The sequence below is a fragment of the Carassius gibelio genome, chromosome A13 (genome assembly GCF_023724105.1).
Source record: "Carassius gibelio isolate Cgi1373 ecotype wild population from Czech Republic chromosome A13, carGib1.2-hapl.c, whole genome shotgun sequence".
NCBI classification, from domain to species: Eukaryota; Metazoa; Chordata; class Actinopteri; order Cypriniformes; family Cyprinidae; genus Carassius; species Carassius gibelio.
In genome coordinates this window covers 4,838,709-4,862,027 of record NC_068383.1, presented here as the reverse complement: position 1 = coordinate 4,862,027, position 23,319 = coordinate 4,838,709, and the positions used below count along the sequence as shown (strand labels likewise).

Sequence of the window (23,319 nt, the reverse complement as noted above, 5' to 3'; positions counted from 1 at the left end):
ATAATTAATCAATCAGTGCAAATTGGTGTCTGAGTATGTACAACTCTCTGTAAAGAAATGTTTCCCGTGTCATAAAAAATGTGTGCAGCTGACAGAACACAAGTGCCTTGATTGTCTGACGTGTCTCTGGTGTGTTTTGTAGAGACACAGAATGAGCAGACAGGTCTGTGACATTAATGTTGTGGTCTAATGGTTAGAGAGTTGGACTTGTAACACTAAGGTTGCAGGTTTGAGTCTCAGGTCTGGCAGGAATTTTCAGTGAATAACCAGTGCTCTCTTCCACCATTAATACCACGACTGAGGTGAGACCCTTGAGCAAGGCAACGGACCCCCAACTGCTCACCGGTCGCCAGAGTAATGTGGCTGTTCATGGCATTTGTGTGTGTGCAATTGGATGGGTTAAATGCAGAGAACATATTCTGAGTATGGGTTACCATACTTGGCCACACTTCACTTAATATTTAAGTACAACTATTAAGACATCTCAAACCTGAAAAAAATACTGGATTTCGTTAATCCAAAAATCGGTATGCATGAACAGTTCTGTTGTCACGTACACATTCAGTGTAAAGCACAGTAGTTCACAAATCGTTCACAGAGACATCTGGCATTTATACATTTCTACTGAACAAAGACCTTTGTTTTTCTCAAATTCTAGGCCCTGCATTTGCATGTTACAGTCAATAAACATGGTTCTGCGCTTCAACTCTCGCCTTTGTGAGTGCACTGAAGCTTTTATTCAAAGGGTGTTTGGTAGCACAGCTTGTCCCCACAGTGGGAACCCCTGTCCAAACAGTCAGAGGGCAAATCCCCTCACTTCCTGCACCATAAGGCACTTTAGAGGAACACATTTACAGAGCGCTTAAGGCTTGTACAGTCTATTTTAAAGTACTAAAGAATGTTTAGAATGCCTAGATTTAGGAACACATTTTTAATTGTAAGTCGTGATTTAGGACACACATTGCTATATTTCCACATTGCATACATGAATATCTTCAGTTATTCACAAAATTCTGTGTTAAGAGTTGTGATTAACTGATAAAGACTAATGAGAGCTTGGTGAAATGCAAAATTATTATACTTGCAGAACAGTTACTACAATGAAAATACATTTGCATGCATTATTTCACCAAGCTCTCATTAGCCATTATAACTGAGGCATTAGTCTTTATTAATTAGGCATTTGGTCAAAGGAGTACAGTTTATTAGACTATGCACAATTTTATACATGCTTATTGTAATGATATTTTAATAACATATGCTCTGAGACAACAAAAACGTGAGATACCTTGTAGCCCAACATGTCAGGAGCATTTAACTACCACATACACACACACACACACACACACACACACACACACACACACACACACACACACACACACACACACACACTCCAACCTTAACGAGGTCAGTGCTGTAGACATAAGCAGAAACACACACAAATTGCATGAACATCTCTCACATGGATATAAACTGGGCGCTAACTGGCTGCTAATGTTTTCTTCTAATGAATATACAAAAAAAAAAAAAAAAAAAAAACGTATTTGAATGTGAGAAGGAAGACTGGTTTATACTGGTTAGTGCTGATCTGGTGGTAGTTAATGCTGGTCTGTTTAGCTGAGAGGCAAGGATTGTTGAGCTCAAGCTTTAGATGACTCCATCTGACGGAAGGAAATGTATCAGTGTAAGCTGTTCTAGTCATATGATATAGTGGATTCATAATGTTTGGGTTACTATAAGCTTCTTTCGTGTCATATCTGAGCCTCTTATTTTATGTGACCCTTGGTCCAGTCTCACTAATTAAAGATGTCATAATTTAAAGCAGTAATAAAAGTCCACTTACAGACATAAGATAAAATCAATTCAAGAATCAATAGCAGCTCAGCTAAATCTACTTCTTGTTCTATTGTACAACCACTTCCTGTTAGGAGATGTCAGTCCTGCTTTATGGAAGCGGCAATGTGACTGCTGGTGTTTAATTTGGGTTAGCAGCTGTTTGCTTGTGCTCATCTTTTTTAATCAATAGCATTTAACTGACATAACCAGCACTTTAGCAAAAAGTTGCTCATAAAGACACTTAACCAAATCCAGTTCCAATTCTATTCAATCAATTCAAATTACATAGTGTGCCATCTAATATTTTATCATTCTTTTGTACACTGGTTAATTAAGTCTTGTTTCCATCTTTCAGTTGATCGAAAATCGAATTAAATCCTGCAGTCACCCATTGAACACAATCTACCTCTTCACATATTATATATTGTATTTATTTATTTATATTAAACTCTATTTATTGCTTCATTTATAGTAATTTGTTTAATGTTATTGCACCATATATTAGTATGGAAGCCTGTTTCAACACTGCATTATGGGAAAAAAGTGAAATATGAAAAAAAGGTTATGAATGAACTATAAAAACTTATAAAAAAATAAAATTAAAAAAATCTTCTTGAGATGGTGAAGCTGAAAGCATTTATTTAATATAGAAATTGTTTTTATATCATCAATGTCCTTGCTGAATAAAAGTATTCACGCACACACATACACAAAAAAATAAATAAAATAAAATGTTTTAAAATTGTAAAATAATTTTAAAATACAATTTAACTAATTAATTACTAAATCTATTGCAAATAGGTTGCAACAATATAGATTAATCTACAACACGACAGTTGAAATATATTAATGACATTTTTTAAGTGGAAGCAGAACCAAGTCAAGACTGTAAAAAAACAACATAACATTCTTGCCGATCTATTAACTTTTGTTGCTGTTTTTAAGTGCAAATTTTCCCACAGAATTGCAATTCAAAGGCATAACTAGACTTTTACATCACAGTCTGAAGGATCTCTCCTGCTGTGCCACATTATCATCTGCCCCTTAAACACACAACCACATACCAATGCAGTTTTATCAGACGGCCCCACACTGAGGTCAAAACAGGCAGAACAAGGCAGATCTTCACCCCCCTCAGAGAGAAAACAACAACAGACAAACCAGAACCATGCATTAGAGAATCTGGAAATGATCAGCTCTGAAAGTGGCTTGAGTGAGTTACAAATTGGACCCGGTTTACAAGTTTACAAGCCATTTCTGCACCACTAGTGGCACCAAGTTAAAAAAATAAACTCAACAAGTAGTGTCACTCCAAACTCGCAAGAGGTTTATTATTATCTAAAAAATAAATAGATTACAATTCCAGGTAACACTTTAGAATAAGGTTCCATTAGTTAATGTTAGTTAACTACTTTCGTTAACATGAACTAAGCAAGAACAATCCTTCTACAGCATTTATAAGTCTTAGTTCATGTTAATTTCAACATTTACTAATGCATTATTTAAATAAAAAATTGTGCTTGTTAACATTAGTTAATGCACTCTGAATTACCATGAACTAACAATGAATAACTGTATTTTCATTAACTAACATTAACGAAGATGAATAAATACAGTAATAAATGTATTATTCATTGTTTGTTCATGTTAATTAATACATTAACTAACATTAACTAATGGAACCTTATTCTAAAGTGTTACCCAATTCCATTTTGTTCCACTAGTCACATAGATATTGCACACTTTATCTTTAATAGTAAACAGGGCCTGTTCGTGACAGAGTAACTTCCACATTTCTGGACTCTTATCTCAGTCCTGTGAACAAATCAACAAGTCAACAAGCAGGAACAGGACTTAAAGTCATCAGTCAAAGCAGAAAATGTTCAAAAACACAACAGAGAAATCATACGTGAGATTACGATCCATTCAGGGAGACGATAGGAGTCCTCATCTGCTTGTAGAGTCAACTGTCACGGATTATAGTCATGAATAGAGGAGTTTGGGAAACGGGTTATGCTCTGTGAGTTTTCACTTGGACGGCAAGAAACTCTTTCTGCCTCACTGACTTTGAAAAAATCATATTACGCACTGACGTTTCATTAGCATGGCCCTTTTTTGTCTCTGTGAATCAAGTGGATTTGGGATTTGTTAGATAAACCAGTAGTTGTTTTCATGATTTCTTGTGAATAATGTGAAAAGTGATAATAAATCTGATGATGTTGTGGCCAGAAGCCAGACAAGAAACGATAGATAGATAGATAGATAGATAGATAGATAGATAGATAGATAGATAGATAGATAGATAGATAGATAGATAGATAGATAGATAGATAGATAGATAGATAGATAGATAGATACTTAAGAATTCCACAGCAGGCCATCTGGGTTTCCATATATGTCGAGAAAAAAAAAAAAAAAAAAAAAAACAATGCATAAGCAGATTTTCAAATGCATTCAAACAGAAAAAGCACAGAATGAGTGCACATTAGAGAACGCCGTTTCTGTTGAGCTGGTTTGCTCTGGACAATAAACACAGACTTTATGGCTTTTTATGATCTGTTTGCTCTTTGCTGCTTATCCAGGTCAACATCAGACAGATAACACACAACACATACATACCTTTCAGCCATTAAGACACACACACACAGAAAGAGAGAGAAAAAACTCATAAGCAATCAATTGGGGGAACAGTCAGCATAAGCAGCAACTTATAGCATTTGAGACTTTACCCATCACAGTTGATTACAATAGAGTTGCTAAGTTATTTATATAAAAGGAATTCAGGTCATCCAACATGAAGTTGAGTTTGTATCTTCATTGCAACAGATTTGGAGAAATTTTGCATTTCACAACTTGCTCTCAAATGGATCTTCTACAGTGAATTGGTGCCCTCATAATCAATTAACAGCTTGTTACTAATTCTACATCAAGACGTATATAAATTCAAACCATATTGTCATCTTTCCATAATACTGATTTCTCCAATGAAAAAGTCTGAATCAGGAGAGAAATATGCACAGATCAGCACCGTTGTGCTGTTGAGAAGAAAACAAGGGGTGAACTTTTTTACTGATGGAAACATTATTATGGATTATAGATTGGTATTTCAGCCTGAAGCAATGCTTTATAGTTAAAATGCCTTGATATATTTGTTTCTTGCAAACACCCAGCTTTTCACATCACAAGATGTTAATCGATGGACTAGAGTGGTATGTATTTCTTGTTGATTACTTTGATGTTTTAATCAGTTGTTTGGACTCTCATTCTGATGGCACCCATTCACTGTAGAGGATCCATTTGTGAACAAGTGATATAATGCTAAATTTCAACCACATTTGTTCCCATGAAAAAACAAATTCATCTACATATTTGATGGCCTGAGGGTGAGTAATTTTTTTTACTGCAAATTAATTTTTTTTGGTGAACTATTCCTTTAAAGAGCATTAATATAATACAAAATTATCTTTATTCAATCATTTTCATGTATTGACTTAATTGCATTTATAATCAGCAGTATTCCAGTTTCATCTGTCATCTTGGATGGATTTTGTTCATTTCAGGAAGAGAGAGAGAGAAAAGTCTAAGGGTTAATACAAGCCCTGCTGGTCTGTTTAAATGAAAGACAGGACTGTTTAATTAAAGACAGGACTGTTAATAGCCCAACCTACAAATACAAACAAGAGCCACAGAACTGATCACTGTCTGGCACTACACACACACACACACACACACACATGTCATGTTTTACGAGTCAACATACAGCATTGTCAAGAGACAGCCTCTGCAGATTTCACCTACATGATAGAAACCAAGTGTGCACAAAAATAAAAGTAACCTGCAATCAGACTTAAATATTTGTGTGCTAAGTAATGTGTTAGAAAATCCAAGAAAATGTAAAAAGATTTCTGTGAGGTTAGTGCATAGAAAACTTGTGTTTTTTAGAAAACAAAAGGTCATTGGCAACTGCACTGATCTGAGACAAAGAGATACAATAATTTTAGTGGATTATTATATTAAACACCCTGTAAGATCAGAGACAATTTATAAAAAGGACTTTGGTAAGATGCATGGACACCAGCAAATATACACTGTGGCCCTCTAGTGGAGAAATGCAGTATTAAAATCATTGCGGGACCTTTTGACATTTTTAGAAATTCGTTGTAAATTAAAAGAATCATCATTATAAAAGGCAAAATCAGACATGCAGAAATAACATGGCAAATAAATATCATTATGCCTGACAGAATGAGAATAAACAGTTCAAGTCAGTCACTGCTTGGTGAGGGAGATACATTTTGTGTACAAATTTGAGGTTCATTTTTATATTTTTAACTGTCTTTAAATTTCATCAGACGGGATGAAATGTGAAGTGAAGTGACATTCAGCCAAGTATGGTGACCCATACTCAGAATTTGTGCTCTGCATTTAACCCATCCGAAATGCACACATACAGAGCATACAGAGCAGTGAACACACACGCACGCACGCACGCACGCACGGAGTAGTGGGCAGCTCGATGCCTTGCTCAAGGGCACCTCAGTCATGGTATTGAAGGTGGAGAGAGAACTGTTCATGCACTACCCCCACCCACAATTCCGTCCGGCCCGAGACTAGAACCCACAACCCTTCGATTGGGAGTCCAACCCTCTAACCATTAGACCACGACTTCCCCGTGTTAGACAAAGTGAGACAAGCCAACTAATAACGCAAAACATCACAGAGCAGATTAAACCCTTCGATTACTTACTGATGTTTGTGTTAAGTAGCCTACACTTTCAGTGAGTGGAAACAAGTCAAGTCCGCTTGAAAAGTCGCTGGATGACGTCTTCCGTCAATTAGCATATTTCCGACGTCATTGCGTCGTATTGCTTTCTAAATTCTCAATAAAACTTTTACACACAGACACGCACGCACGCACGCACGCACACACACACACACACACACACACATATATATATATATATATATATATATAGTCAGTTACACCTAATTATATGAATATGTTTGTGAGTATATGTGATGAAGAAAGAGAAGAGGAAGGAAATGTATTATATTTACCCAAAGTTTATTCAAACCTGTGAATGTAGTTATGGTGTTTATTGAGAGTGTTTTCATCTGAATTCATTGATTTGGTTCAGCTAATAATTCACTATACTAGCTTCACAGGAAGTCCAGTGCCCTCTGTATATGAAGACACAATAATACATATTGATTTGATTAATGAGGACGAAATAATAAACATTATATAATGTACTGTAATGCCTTTGGTTTTTACTGAGAGCTGCACATTGAGACATTTTAATTTTACTCAGAAATACAATTGAAATACAATAAACTGGCAGTGTGAATGAGTATTCGCTCTTAAAAAAAAAAAGGCAAATGCAGTTAATTTTTCCCTTAAATTTGTATTCTATTATTTACATTTACAATATACCAGGGACATCAGCATTGATTCAAGAGTAAAGCACAGATCAGCACAGAAAGCATAAAGTGTTTCACTTCTGAACCATTAGTGGTATAAAATCGAAAAGTTACCAATGATGTGGGTTTGACCAATGAAAAATGTGTGTTTGATAGTGATCAGTATTTTTTTCAATTCTGTTTAGGGCTGCTGTTGGCACAGAAATGATACACTTTACCTTTAATTAAACAGATGTTAATTTGAGGCTGGTACAATAGCAAAGGGTGAATACATGGATATGGATTTAGTCTCGCTGACTGCACTCAAAACAGGTAGCCTATAAAGAAACAGACACCTACTCAGTTTAGCATCTACAACCCTCCCAGAACCAAAAGTGTTCCTTACAGAGAAGTCTTTACTGGAATCGTGATTTAAAAGCATTATAACTGCAAATGTACAAAAGGCTCAGATTATCAGACCTGCATTAACATAATTTAAAAAAAATATGCAAGAACAACAAAGAACAAAAAAAGGTTGACTCATTTCTAGATGAGCGAAAATTTAAGTGACAGAGATGAAAAATAAAGTATTGAGAATTTTGAAGATACAGATGAAATGCTTAGACTCTCTGTTTATTACAAACTGATATCATATGATAATATTGCAGCATGGAGCTTTCTTCTGACTATAGTTTTAGCATGAAACAACAGAAGAGGAGTAAACCATCAAGAAAATCAACACAATGTGATTGAGTGCAGATCACGGTCAGAAGAGTCTGGCTTTCTTCTTCAGTTCATTGCGTTTCCACAGAGGTAACCTGCTGAATTCCTGAATTTGCATCCCAAAGATTTCAAAGAACATCTCCGGAGCCAGATGGCGCTGGAAACGCAGGTGAAAAAGAAGAAAAAGAGCAAAAATCGCTCCTATCATATATATTTTAAGTATTCAAATTATTTAATCCTAAGATTTATAAAATAAACATCCATTTGGAACACATAGTTCAGATTGTAAGATTGGTTTTAATATAGGCAAAATAATAATAATAAGGCCACACAGGAAGATAAAAAAAAATGCAATTAACCTATTTATATCACAATTTAGACTTTAAATCTGATATTGCATAATTTCTAGCTTCTTTACTTGCAATTCACAATTCTGACTTGTTATATCTCACAATTCAGATTTTTTCCTCATACTTTTTTCATTGCTACTATTTATTAAACAATTCAGATTTTTTTGTCCCTGTAATTGAATTTATATTTCACAACTGATTTTTCTACTCGGAAATCCAAATTTATAAAGTTCACATCTTGAAATTCAGTTTTTTCCTCTTAAAATTGTGACAAAAAGTATTTTTTTAACTATGAAATAAAAAGTCATTTATTTATTTATTCATTCACTTTGTGTAAATATGTTTAAATTCAGTCAAAAGTGAACATAGTTAAAATACGGTAAAATCTTCAGTTTAATTATTAGGTTAAGTACTATTCCAGAAATCTTACTACTTTCCTACCGATTTCATTTATGTATAAGTGACAAATATGCATCACATTATGTTTATTAGTTTGTTAATACGGTGTTAAAATGGTGTAATCCAAATGGGTGGAAACTTTACTTGTAATTCAAATACAAAAATATTAAAATATTTGTATTTTTCTTAGTGGGCTTTTCTTTTGGATATATCAAAATACAGGGTTTTGTTGCACAGAAAACTAATCATTGCTCATCTGTGTTGATTTTGATTGCTTCTATTGTCCTCATTTGTAATTAACTTTGGATAAAAGTGTCTGCTAAATGACTGAATGTAAATGCAAATACTGTGAGAAATTACCTCTAGTCTGGTTCTGTCCACATCTCTGGGCAGTTTGGAGCGACTACGGCTGGTCACCATAAGCATTTCATATGGATATACCTTCAACCGAGACATATCAATCAGTACACAACTCTTATTTAATGTTTGAAATATAGGATCTAATAAATCAGGCTGCATAGTTACAATACATTCAAGTAATTCACTGAACGCTGAACAGCCTAATAATTAAAACCATTTTAAATATCAGATAATTTTATGCTATACACTTGCTTTTGGTTCCAGCATATTAGGCATAGACACTCCTCTGTCCATTCTGGTGGATGTACGCTGGCCATCATGCATGGGCTAGAAACAAATCATTAATCGAGAGAGAAGCTAGCACTTAATGAGAGGTCAACGGTCTCTTTCAATCTGATTTCAAATCATGTAGGATGAATAAGTATGAATGTATTTTAAAGAATTTGACATATTATTATAATAAGGATGCAATAAGGATACATGGAAACACACAGAGTGATTCAAAATGGTAATCTACATACCTGAAATTCTGTTAAAAAGAAAGAAAAAGATTTGTTTTTATATTTATACATATCAGAAATACTAGCTATCACAGTTTCTGCACTACATGATGCTTTATCATCTTTATGAATTTATACTACTTCCAGAATATATATGACTGTGATTATTTTAGCTCTCATTCAATGTTAATGCATGTGATTAAAGTTAAACTAAAAGATGGATGAAACCAACCTCTCATCCCACTGCACACGTCTCCATAACTGTTGTACTGAGAAAAATCAGTCGACTGAGGCTGAAAAAAAGAAAAAGATGAAGTGGATTAAATAATATTTTATCATTATTATATTATATTATTTTAAATACTGAGTGACAATAATAAAGGGATCTTACCCGGTGCAGTCCATTTCGCCCGTATCCAGGCAGTGAGCCTGTTTTAGAAGGTGAATTTCGATCTGCAATTTTAATAATATTGAACACATTCACTATGAAATTATATACACATTCAATAAGCAATAATATATATATTTAATATGTATTTAATTCCATTCATTCTGATTCTTCAAAGGGATACCCCACTCAAAAATGAATATTCTGTCCCATTGACTTCCAGTGTCTTCTTTGGATATACTACTGATGTCATCCAGAACCAGAAACTATTTGTAAACCAACATTCTTCAAAATATCTTATTTTTGATTTCCACAGAGTACGGAAGCGTGCAGGTTTGGAACGACGTAAGGGTGAGTGAATAATAGCAGAATTATAATTTTTTGGGTGGACTATCCCTCTAAATTCTAATTACAATTGTGCATCCTATTTGCTACCTCAGTTCAAATTCAGGAATTCAGATAGAATTTTAAATTCTCGAATATATTCTGAATGGCCCTGTTCCTTAATCTTGAACATCTAATATGCAATCTATTGTACTGATGAGCATTACTGCTTCCATGTTCGTAGCGTTGTGCTGACAGGCTCCGTGCGTGACGCTCTCTGATCATCCCTTTCTCCTTTTCCTCTTTAAGAATCATTTTCCCCAAACCAGATTGGATCTGGAATCAGAAACAAAAAGCATTTTAGACGTGTTGCATTGTTGAGCAGGTTGCATCATTATTTTAGTTACAGACATCTCCTAACCTTATTGAGATGTTCCTCCTGAACCTGTCTGCGTTTCTGGAGCTCCTCCTCGTCCTCCTCTCTTGACCTTCTCCTCCCGTCTGTTCCTGAGCACCACCACCAAAACAAAAACACATTAGTAGGTCAACACACAAACACAAACACCGGAAGAGCTAAAAGCGAACCTAGACTGATTAAAGACTAAGCCAATCTGTGCTATGAGAAATTCTGCATTAAGCAGAGTCTGTTTTTATATGATACATCACAGTTTTCTACTTACTGTTTTTTACAGAACTACGGTCTACAGAATAGTAATGAAATAATCACTTGTGAATTACATGAAAAATGATTACACATTAACACATGGACAGAAAGACAACAAAAACCTTTGAAGTCATTCTCAGTAGCCGCCCAGCTAACAAATATATGTTCTAAGAACGTTTTGTTAATATTTAAAAATTAAGCTGTGAAAATGTTATGAATGTTAAGGGAACAATCCATTTTACAACCATTATGTGAATGTTACTTTCTGAAACAAGTAGCAATACGAAAAAAATGGCTAACCTTTTGAGAACACAAGAAAGGTTCGAACAAATGCTCTTTTAGTGTTATTGGAAAAACGTCATAACTGGTCATAACTTTAAGAGAACCTTGCCAGAATGTTGTGATAATGTTTTCTGTTAGCTGGGCTATTTAAAATTTAAAATGTTGAATTTTTTTTCTTTTTTTTATTATTAATTGAATTTTTTAACCAATTCAGCACCAAAAGCTGTTTTTTTATATAACAGCATAATAATACAAGAATAAAAAATAAAAAGAACTCTGACAGCACTGAGTGCACTTTAAGTATTCAAATACTATATTGAAATATTATTAGTATTTAAGTCTTTCTGCTTCAAAATTCCATGCTTAATTCAATGCGTTTCTTTGTAATTATTTGTGAAATTTGCTAGCAATTTCTGAATTATTTTTTCCCTTCACCACATTCTTTTCAGTGAAGAAGCAGCTTTAGTAACATTTTACGGTATCTATACAAATCTGTTAATAAATCAGATTTAAATCTTCACGGCAAGGTTTTAGTTCACAGAAAAAATCTAACTTTACTCACCCATATTCCAAATTTTTTTAATTAATATTTTTGTGGGTGTGTGTGTGAAACACACCTCAATTGTGTTTCACAGAAGAAAATAAAAATAAAAATACAGAGTCTAAAAAACATGAGGTTGAGTAAATAATAGGATTTTTTGGGTGAACTGTCCCTTTAAGGCAGAAGCAACTAGACTTTGGGAACAGATGTATCATGGGTGACCACAGTACCTAGGGCAGCATGGGAGATCGGGAAGGACCAGCAGTCTGTCTCTATCTGTGCTGGGTAGTCTGGACCAGAGGTGTACGCCGAGGGGAATTTGGCTGATTTGATGATGTCATCAGCAGACTTACTCTGGGCTGCAAAGGCAGCTGAATCTAGATCAATAAACCGGGGGGAGGCTGTGGACCATCAGTGTAGCAAGACCAACATCTAACCAACAGATAGCAGAAAATGCCTGCTACAAGCTGTATGTGGCACATGGTCAGGGGTTTAAAGCCACTGATAACCCACACTCACTTTTTACAACATATAAGAAGCAGTATTCAGTATTAGAGCTATTGGTTGTCTGCTTGCATGCTAAAAATGTATAGCTGTATCATAAATCAATCAGCCAAAATAAGCCATGCAGCAATCTGACAAACCATCACTGGCTTCAGAACACATAGCATGAGTGTTAATACGCAGAAACAGTGGGATTCGCCATGCTGAATCCATCTACAGATGGCTATAGCAACTTTAAAAGGGTCTTATGAAGAATCCAAATTGTCTTATAGGTAAAAGAGTTTAATATGCTATGAAATCATACAGTAATATTATCCTTATTATAATTATTTTGTTATTTTTCGCAATATTTTGAATTAAATTTGTTGCAAATTTTTTTTTTTTTGGGGGGGGGTAGTTGTATATATATATATATATATATAATTATTATTTTTTTGTCTAAATATTTTTTTATCCATATTTTATTCCAGTTTTAGTCATTTTACTACATCAAGTAAAAATAAATGAAAATGAAAAATGTTAAAATAATATATAATTTTTTTTTAGTTTAATATAATATATTTTTTTTTATTTAACAATAGAAACGAACAGTTAAAGTTTTTTTTACCAAGACCCTATATCATTTTAGGCTGATCTTAACAGATTTAGCCACACATGCATATTCAGTGGAGATGATTTAGGGATGAAGTAGAACAATATGAACTCAGCAAACCCGCAGCTCGTAAGCAAAAGCAAATGCATTGTATCTCATTGCACATGCAAAGAAGGCATTTACATACAGGGAATAGCAGGAAAACTAATTCTAAAAAAATAAAAGAACATAAACAGACTCTAAAACAGATTTTGAGTCTAAGGGCCAAAGAGGAAGTGGAAAATAGTCAACTTATAATATTTTGGCATATATATTATATATTATTTCATAAGTGGACCTTAGGGAAAATAAACATTAATAAACAAAAATGTATGACAATGACCCCTTTAAATGTCAACAAATGTAAGATTTAGCCAAAACCAATTTTTATTCTTTCTTTCTTATTTTTTATTTTAAATGCAACAATGTATCTTTTTTTAATAGCAAATATGATATGATATTAAAGTTCTGAAAATCAGGGTCCAGTAAATACATTAGCTGATACTATGCATTTCTGACTTTAGAGTTTTGATATTTATGAATATGAATGAAAGCTCATCAAGCACTCATCAGGTGAAGATGCTTTAATGATGATTGATTGATCAGTTGATTAATATTTATAGTGAAATGAGTTCAGTTGAGATGACTTCAAACAATACTTACATGTTTACATTGAGGTGGTGTTTAAAGGCACACAAGCAGATATTAATGAGGTGGAGGGACTCACAGTTTCCAAATAAAAACAAACAAAAATACAAAAACAAAGAAATATGGTAAAATGACAAACAAACATATACACAGTCATAACGTGAAAAATTCTGAAATTCCTTGACTCTCTAGCTTCTAGTTTTGGCTGTTAACTAGTTTACCAATGAACTGTTAAGGTCTGTCTTTTTATTGATCAGTTTGTAGAAATGCCCTGCTGCTGTGAGCCAAGCAGCAGTCTTTTGCACAGTTCGCATTGCCAGTCTTGCCTGTATATTTATTATGTTGTTTTAAATGTCAATAATAAAACTGTATAAGCCGAATTTAACAGACACAGTAAACAGTGTATATATATATATATATATATATATATATATATATATATATATATATATATATATATATATATATATATGTATTTTAAATACAATCGATAAAATGTAGTTAATAAATACAGGCAAGCATTTTAAAAACTCAGTCAGATGTAATTTGCACAATGCATTACTTAGGAATAGGTCACAGAAAATGAAAAATTCACAGACAATTCTATCACCCTCAGGGCATCCAAGATGTACAGTAGATTAGTATGTTTCTTCGTCAGAACAAATTTAGAGAAATTTAGCATTACATCACTTGATCACCAGTGGATGCTCTGCGGTGAATGGGTGCCATCAGAATGAGAATACAAATGGCTTATTAAAACATCACAATATTTCACGTTATCCACACCACTGCAGTCTATCAATTAACATCTTGTGAAGTGAAAACTATCCGTAATATTGCTATCTCCAGTGAAAAAAGTTGTCTTGTCTGAATAAGGAGAGAAATATGCACAGAATAAGCACTGATTCTAAACAATTATGCTGGTTTTGATGTGAGAGGACAACAGGGAATGGGCTTTCCCTGGAGGAAGTGTCGTTATGGATTATGTATTTTGTATTTTGTAAGTGACCGTTTAAAGTTAAAACATCTTAATGATGGATTTGTTTCTTACAAAAATGCTTCACAAGACATTTATTGATGAACTGGAGTTTACTTTCGAATTACTGTGAAGTTTTTAGTAGCTGTCTGCATTATCATTCTGACGGCACCCATTCAGTACAGAGGATGAAGAAACAAACTTATCTACATCTTATATGGCCTGAGGGTGAGTGAATGGGCAAGTTTTCATTTCTAGGTGAAGTATTCCTTTAAAAACAGTGATTCTCAACCAGGGGTGCATGTACCTCAGTGTGTACTGTGTACTTCAAAATTTAGATTTTTTTGATGGTTGGGAAACACTGCTTTGGTGTATATTATAAATCATCAGACATACAGTATATCAAAATTCTAATCATCTCTTTCATGTGAAAGCTAAAGTACTGAATTCAAAGATTCTGAATAACTGTACCATGCTGTTTGTAGATAGGAGGCTTTCTGTAGATGTTTACTCCTTGATCTGAAAGAAAGGAAAAGTCTAATTAGTTAATTTTAGTTTTTTATATAAAAGAACTAGGTTTTTTAAACACAGAAATAAAACAATAACATATACAAAATGCACTGATGAACAGTCAAGTTAGAGAAACTGACAACTGCATCACATACAGTTTTGAAATACTGTCACCAAGATAGATGTTTACATTTTCTGAATGAAAATGTAAGTGGTGTTTGCTTGTGCAGACTTTTCATTTCTGCGTGAACTGTTGCTTTAAGACAGAGACAGAAAGTGCTATGAATAGCGAGCATATGCTGAGACACAGGGCATGCTGGGACTGACACACAGTGGGCCGCTGGAAGACTCCAACAGTACCTGGCATGTGAAAATGTTTAGTAGTCAGAGCGAGAGGAGGGGTGCTGGCCCCTGGGGAACTCCAACCACAGGACAGCTCAATGCCTCCAATCACAAACACGGTCAATAGGGAGAATAATTCAAATTAGGGCTGGGTGATAGATAGATAGATAGATAGATAGATCTAAAATAATTAATCAAGTTATAATTAATCAAGTTAAAGACTAAATTAAGCCATGTTTACAATGTGTTTTCAATAAGTAAATAAAAAATACACAAACTATGGGGTTAATCTAAAAAAAAAAGACAAATTTAAACCAAAATCAAAAGAAATTAACTTTTATTTTAATTTCAGAAAATAAGGTTTTATTTAATTTACTTACTGTTTAAGCTTTATATTAAATTGACAATTAAGTGCACGGACCCATGGTATGGTAGTATGCTAGAATGTGTTAAATTGCTAATTTATGATATTTTATTAAAATAAAAAACTCACTGCATTGCAATAATGATAATCTAATAATCTAAATAGAATCACCACTGAAAATAATGGGACTTACAAAAAAGTAAAACATCTGTACACTCATAACATCTGGTGAAAAACTATTTTCACACACACACACACACATGTATATATATAATGTCTCAACAGACATCGCATCCAATTTTGCAAAAAAAAAAATTATATGCAGTAGTTAAAAATAAATAAATAAGTCATGTTTACACACTGTTTTCAATAAATAAATAAAAGAAAGGTTTTTGATCATTTGATTTGATCCAAAATTGTTCACAATCACTCTTTCCGAAAATGTCATGCAAAAAATGAGAGTTAGATCATCCAGCCCTAGTTTTTAGAGATAGGCTTTCTCTCTTCTAAAGCTAAATTTGGACACTGGAGGAGAACAGTGCTATATTAGAAAACTGTAAATAATCCATGAAGCGAAAAGAGAAATTAATTTGATGAAATTTTAATATGAATCTTTTCGAGCGCAGCAGACAGGGCTCACAGCTCACCGGGTCTGTGGAAGTGCTGTGGTGAGCGTGACAGGGTTGGGGTGTAATTGTGGCGGCTGTAGATTGGCGACCCAATGGAGCCTTGACTTGTCGACCGGTGGAGGATTCGTTCTCTCATGTCATAGTAACCCTAAAAATTACAGGAAGGATACACATAAAAAAAATAAATCACTGTTTAATTTGAAAATCTAGATGTGATTCAGTTTCAATACAACATCTATTAATAAATTCTTAAATATTTACAATGAAAATTAAACTGCATTTCTCCAATAAAACACATAAATATTCAGTAGTATTATGTAATCATTTGATTTTTGCCTGCATGCAAAATAAAACTCCAAATATGATTCACCTCAGCAGTCGGTGTGGGTGACCTGGTCTGAAAAATAAATACATATACAAAGAAAACTTTGTGAACAGATTCACACTGTCACTGGGACACCAGCGAACTGGGGATACACAAACAAACTAACAAACTATTAATTAAATAATTAATGTATGGTGGTGAATCTCAGAAAAGAAAACCTGTCATGTCTGAGTCTAATTCAAACTCAAAATGTTTTGTCTTGAATTTATGGTAATTTATTTATTTGAAGAAGAAAAAAACTGCATTACAATAATTAAGGCATAAAAGCATTATTGTATTACAATAGTGATAATCTACTGAGAGTCATCACTGAAAATCAAAGGACCTATAAATAGTAAACAAAAACATCTGGATGCACTGCAGATAAATTGTGTGGATAAGTGGCACTCATGAGCATCCATCTGAATCATATAACCACAAATGGGACTCAATACAATCTCCTGGACTACCTCATGACTGCTAGTCCACATCCAGTGTGTGATTTAGGACAGCACCAATAACATGAGAATGACTGAGAGGAACAGCCTATCAGGGGACAGGTGAGAGGTCATGTGACTAACTTACTCTATCTTCTGGCATAGGCGAACACTCTCTCCTGGAGCTCCGCAGCTGTCAACAGAAAGTTGTTGTGTTGGGATAATAAAGTCCATGTCAGTTTAAAACTATTATTGTCTGTGAATATATATATATATATATATATATATATATATATATATATATATATATATATATATATATATATCAATTTTATACAAGCAGAAAAATGTAGTCTGTGTTCAATACTATACCAAACTCAAGAGCTCCGTTTCAAACCCTAGTGAGTCACTAGGGCTTAGAGCAGAGCTTCTGTTTGACTTCTTTTTACCTCTCCAACACTCTCTCTCTCTTCTGACTCATCCAAAGAGGTGGTGTAAAGTGGTTCATAGTTGATAAGATCTGGACGCTCAATGTCATAAATGGCTTTGACCTTGGGAATAGCTGCTAAATCCTTGTAATCAAGGATCTCATTGTCTACTTTTGCCTGGGGGACACAAACACACACAGGGAGTCACAGATGTCTGATTTATATAAGACAGCAGTGAAAATATAAAGTTCTATAAAAAGCCTCTCCTAGGCTTATATAAGGGTCTGAGCGTGAGAATAAAGAACAAAAAGGCAAAACGCCACTTACGTTACAGTGATTTTACCACAGTTGCTGCTTTAATAACCTAACATATATATTTTAAATGATAATTTATTAATTGGATGCAAAGCTGTATTTTCAGCATCATTACTCCAGTCTTCAGTGTCACGTGATCCTTCAGAAATCATTCTAATATACTGATTTGTTGCTCAAGAAACATTTATTATCTTTATCAGTCATTTGTGCTGCTTAATACTTTTGTGGGAATATATTTACACTATGATGAACTGATGCACTTACATATATGGTGTGACCCGGTGAGCCAGGTATGCTTGAACCAGGTCTGGAACATATACTCTCAGACGACGAGCATGTCGGCTGTGAAACAAGCACAGGTTTAGAACCCACAACCTATATTCAACATAAGTAATAAATAAAAACATCAGCATTTGCATTTTCATGTAAACAACTACGTATATTCCCCACTGACATGATTATTCAATGTTGCATTAGCCTTTACCAGAAGAGTGTGTTACTTATATTTGCCTTACTGTGCATCACATTAAAGTAGTTTAACTTTTATGTAAAACACATTTTGTGCCTGCTTGCACATGGCTGTAAAGAGATATATTATGATATATTAAAATATTCATGACCTACTGGCCAATCACGCTACAAAGAATGCAAAAGAAACATATTTTAAATACATTAGTATAAATCTGCGTTAGCATCAGAATATACAAGTTCTGATAAATATAACATATTCAGATATAAATGTAAGAAAACTTTGACCTGTAAACTGACATATATTGTGAAGGATAGGACTAAATGATGACAGCATCCTTAAACAAACCTAAAAGTAAAGAAAATCATTCATTTGCCTTCCACACAATGAATGAGACTCGTCAATGGCAATTTCATGTTTCCGATGGCAGGAAATGCTTGCGGATCAAAATGTAAGTGCATCTGATATTACTCGGCATACTGAAATGCTGAAATGCACCATGCATGATTACAGAAGCCTAGCTTGATTTGAGGCCTATCTGGCACAATAGTAGAGTAACTGGGCTAAACGATCTGTTCTGTAGCACTAGTGTCTATGAAATGGAATAAACCAGATGTTAATGATGGTTTATAGCTAGCACTGCAACCTGCCGCCTCCAGGGGCAGCACATGGTCATGCGATGCCATGGCGCAGCTAACAGCGAGCACAGTACCTGCCTTTCTGTTTTGCTGAAGAGAGCTAGAGACGCAGGCAATAGCTGTGGAGGAAGACACAGGGGTTTGGTCGGACATCACGAAATATAGTGAACTACCTAAGCTATAGCAGTGTTTCCGGAATGATTGTTTGAGCGACATGTGTACAAAAAAACAGCCAGGAGGAGAAAGTACAGCCTCACAGCAACATTTACTTTCAGAAAAGAGTTAGCAGAGAAGAACATGCAGACAGCACAAAGACAGAATGACATGGAAAGGACCTTACCCGTTGTCTCTCCTCGCCTCTGAGTGAATGTTTACAGCTTGGATGCCAAACTGTTGATCCTGCACAAACAATGAAAGAGATGGTCATTCAGTCATGTCAGTTAGGTCACTTTCTGATAAAAAATCTGAAGCAGAACTGTAATTTTCAGAGGTGAACTTTATGTGGCACATCTTCAGTCATTCTGCAATGTAATTAAGAATAACAATATATGCAATTTTATTGAAAAAAAAAATACATTCAGCAAGATGCATTAAATTGATCAAATGTGATAGAAAAGAAATATAATTTGCATAATTCCACAAAAGATTAATATTTCAAATAAATTCACTTCCTTTAAACCTTCTATTCATCAAAGAATCCTGAAAATGAAGTAACACTGTTTTCAACACTGATAATAAGAAATGTTTTGTGAGCACCAAATCAGCATATTAGAATGATTTCTGAAGGATCATTTAACACTGAAGACTGGAGTAATGATGCTGAAAATTCAAAATGTTATGTACTTGTTCATCATTGTGTCAGTGTTTTATTCGCAAGAATAACTAGCGATATGCTAGTTACTTGGTAATCATGTTAACAACATGTCAGTTACTTGCTAATCATGCTAGCAACATGCTAGTCACTTCCTAATCATGCTAACATCATGCTAACGAAATTCTAATCATGCTGGAAACATGCTAGTAACTTGCTATTCATGTTAGCAACATGCCAGTCACTTGTTAATCATGTTAACAACATGCTAGCGAATTCTAATCATGCTGGAAACATGCTAGTAACTTGCTAATCATGTTAGCAACATAATCATGCTGTAAACATGTTAGTGACATGCTAGTTACTTGTTAATCATGTTAGCAACATGTTAGTTTACTATCTCTTATCTATTTATCTATTTTTTTTGCCTTCAAAACTTTAAAAGTACTTCAAATTAGTAGTTAAAACTGAAAACCCTCAAACTTTAAGCTTTTAAAACTACTTCAAACTTTCTGGTTAGGCTTTTTCAAGCCAACTTAAAGTTTGACTACAAACTTTTGTATCTATTTTGAAATGTAATTATAAGAAATTAATTTGGTTAAACATATTCCAGCAATTAAATAGAGATAATATTAAAGGCTGAGACTCACCTTGCAGGTACATCTCCTCTCCTTCAGTAAACATCTGGTTACACCTGCTACAGCGAGCACAGCTGGGGTGGTAGTGCTTGTCCCCTGCCTGTGGAGAAACACACTCAAAGTTAAACCCAAAAACGGCTATTACAGATAACTCTAACAGACTGTTAAAGAGAAGCTGAAGTTTTGCATGTGTATCATGTAAGACGACATATATTTTATTCAAATGACCAGAACAAACAAGCTTATCGTTCTGTGTTTGCAGAATCAAATCATCTGTTCATTCAATCATTCAAAGATATAAATAAAACAAAGAGAACTGGAGTACATTTTACATTTCAGTCTTTCTACTTCAAAATTTCACATTTCATTCAATGCTTAATTAATTTAATAATTTAATCGTTAATGCACAACCAATGCTTATTTCATGTTTAGTTCACTTGCTGTCTCTGAATTATTTGTTACATTTATGGGCAAAAACAGTTTTTAACCATTTTTTTTTTTTTTTTACAATTGTAATTTATTATTAAATACAGTCTTGAGAGAGACTTACAGGTCCCGTGCAGTATCTTGTGCTCTCAAACTACTCAAAGTAATTTATACAGGCCCCATTTCACTCCTGAGCAGCGATGCACAAACAAATTCCATTATAACAAACAGGAAAACAGTGTGATGAGAAAGGACAACTGTCTCTCTCACAGCCAATCAGATTCAGTTAGCCGGATGAAACTTCCTGTTGCAATAATGTGAAATCGGCTGTGAGCCTGTTGTGAAATTTTAGACGGTTATCTGTGAGACATCAGATGTGTAACATGCTTTTGTGCTGCAGGTCTGTGTCACAATCAGTGTGTTTTGTTGTTGAACACTCATGCTGTCAAGTGATAAATATACTGTTCATGTTGCATGTCATTCTCAAATGGTGGGAAAGGACTCCAAAATGGTCCACAGGTCTGTTCTGAAAAATCTAAAAAAGAAAATTAAGGAAATTTGACCCAGACTACAATAAATACACGAATAAATATGGTTCGTTCTGACCATCAAGTGTTTAATGCAGAGGATTACTGTCTGATGACTGTACAAAGCAACTGAAAACGATACAAAAACATAAATAAATACAATTCTAGTACTGTGTTAGGTTGTCACTTGATGGCTTGACTGATGAAAGCAATATTGTGTTGAGGTGTCTAAATGTCACTCCAGAAGACATTTATTAACACCCCGGAGCTGTGTGGAGCACTTTTCATGAGGGATGGATGCACTTTTATTGGTCTTCAAAATCTCAATAGCCTTTCACAGTCTTAATAAAACTTAAAAGAGCCAAGACATTTTTTTTTTTATGCAACTCGATTGTATTAGTCTTAAAGAAAGCCATATACACCTAGGATGGCTTGAGGGTGAGTAAATCAATGGGTAATTTTAATTTTCGGGTGTACTATCCCTTTAACAGTAACAACACTGCTCAAAGCTACAGACATGCCACAAAGCCACAAAAAGATTTTCAAATGATCAGTTTGTTACCGGTCCAGAACTATGTGTGTGTGTGTTTGTGTACCTCCAGGACTTTCCCGGTGATGAACTGCTGACACGCTTCACAATGCACTCCAAACAGGACCTGATAATCGTGCTCACAGTAGGGGGCGCCATCTCTGTGCACATACAGAGAACAAACCAATGCATACCATCATCCATCATTTAGGACGGAATGGATGAATTTTGTGTAAAAAAAAAAATGCATCTTACTTGCTGATGTATTCTCCAGTTAATACTTTGGCACAGGCCTTACATTTAAAACAGCCCAAATGCCACTGACTCTCTAAAGCCAACAGAGCCTGACCATTCTTAATGTCTCTGCCACAGCCCGCACAACCTGAAACATAAAAATAATAATAATAATAATTTGACACTCTCGATTGATGTCCCCCCCCCCCCCCCCAAAAAAAAACATCTTTAAATTCGGCACATGATTCATGTGAAGAACTGAGTTTGAGCCATTTTTTTTGTCAAAACATGCAAACCATTTTTTAGACTTAAACTTGATCACTTGATGTCATGAATCAGTATACTGTGAACACAATTTTGGCACCTATCAAGGGTCTTGATCTATTACATCAGGACACTGATGAGATGACTCACACAATGGCATATATCGACAACATCGCTAGTTTAAAAGCATTAGTGATTTCTGTCAGGTATTTGTTTTCTTCACAGTTTACCTTGTAGATGAAAGATTATCATTGGCTTTAGTAGTCAAGCTTAAAGGCTTAATGTGGAAATCAAGATTGATTATTTATTATAGTAGGTGGATCCTGGCCAAAAAGCCCCCAAATGCTCAGAAAAAGGATCTAAGAGAGACAGAGTGTTTAAATAATTTACATTTTCAGGATGTTATACAATCGCTTTCTTTCCCAATTAGTTACTCTTAAGCACTCTTATTATAGTTAATGTATGAAGATTTTTTTTTTTTTATTCTTTAATAATGTCTAAACATGAAGGAATTTGTAATTAAGTAATCTGCTTTTTAAAGTTTATGCATATAAATTACATAATGAGAAACTCTTTACCCCTTCAAGATTCTTTAGGTTTTAAATTGAGTGAGATTTTATCTTAAGTACTTACAAGTTGTTTTGCAATATTGACACACTGGTTTCCTAATTAATGTTGTTCCGTTGCTTTGACACAATCTGTTTTGTTTAAAGCACTGTATAAATAAAGGTGACTTGACAAGTTATAGATATGTGAGATGTTAAATGTATGTTAAGATCAAAATGAAAAGAAATTAAATCAGGAATTACACGGTGTCTAAAGAAAACGAAGCCTACTGAATTGTGATCATATTTTCCCTCAACAC

At 34.3% G+C, this 23,319-nt stretch overlaps 1 protein-coding gene across 7 annotated transcripts in view; it reads right to left on the bottom strand.

The window, feature by feature from the left end:
- Positions 1-6,887: 6,887 nt before the first annotated feature.
- Positions 6,888-23,319, bottom strand: part of LOC128025929 (actin-binding LIM protein 1) — a 35,362-nt gene continuing 18,930 nt past the window's right edge. For 3 of the 7 annotated variants that reach the window (XM_052612546.1, XM_052612543.1, XM_052612548.1), the window contains exons 5-20: positions 22,212-22,338; positions 22,024-22,117; positions 20,487-20,574; positions 19,366-19,424; positions 18,183-18,260; positions 17,625-17,780; positions 17,324-17,368; positions 16,745-16,771; positions 16,393-16,522; positions 15,001-15,048; positions 12,001-12,171; positions 10,705-10,790; positions 10,511-10,619; positions 9,963-10,024; positions 9,804-9,864; positions 9,324-9,600 (exon numbers count right to left, since the gene is read on the bottom strand). In XM_052612546.1, coding sequence (XP_052468506.1) covers positions 9,572-9,600; positions 9,804-9,864; positions 9,963-10,024; positions 10,511-10,619; positions 10,705-10,790; positions 12,001-12,171; positions 15,001-15,048; positions 16,393-16,522; positions 16,745-16,771; positions 17,324-17,368; positions 17,625-17,780; positions 18,183-18,260; positions 19,366-19,424; positions 20,487-20,574; positions 22,024-22,117; positions 22,212-22,338 — 1,370 coding nt within the window. In that variant the 3' untranslated portion in view covers positions 9,324-9,571. Of the gene's footprint in view, positions 8,120-9,071; positions 9,153-9,323; positions 9,601-9,803; positions 9,865-9,962; positions 10,025-10,497; positions 10,620-10,704; positions 10,791-12,000; positions 12,172-15,000; positions 15,049-16,392; positions 16,523-16,744; positions 16,772-17,323; positions 17,369-17,624; positions 17,781-18,182; positions 18,261-19,365; positions 19,425-20,486; positions 20,575-22,023; positions 22,118-22,211; positions 22,339-23,319 lie in introns of those variants that run through there. The other 4 variants (XM_052612549.1, XR_008186297.1, XM_052612545.1 and 1 more) reach the window with 4 other exon arrangements.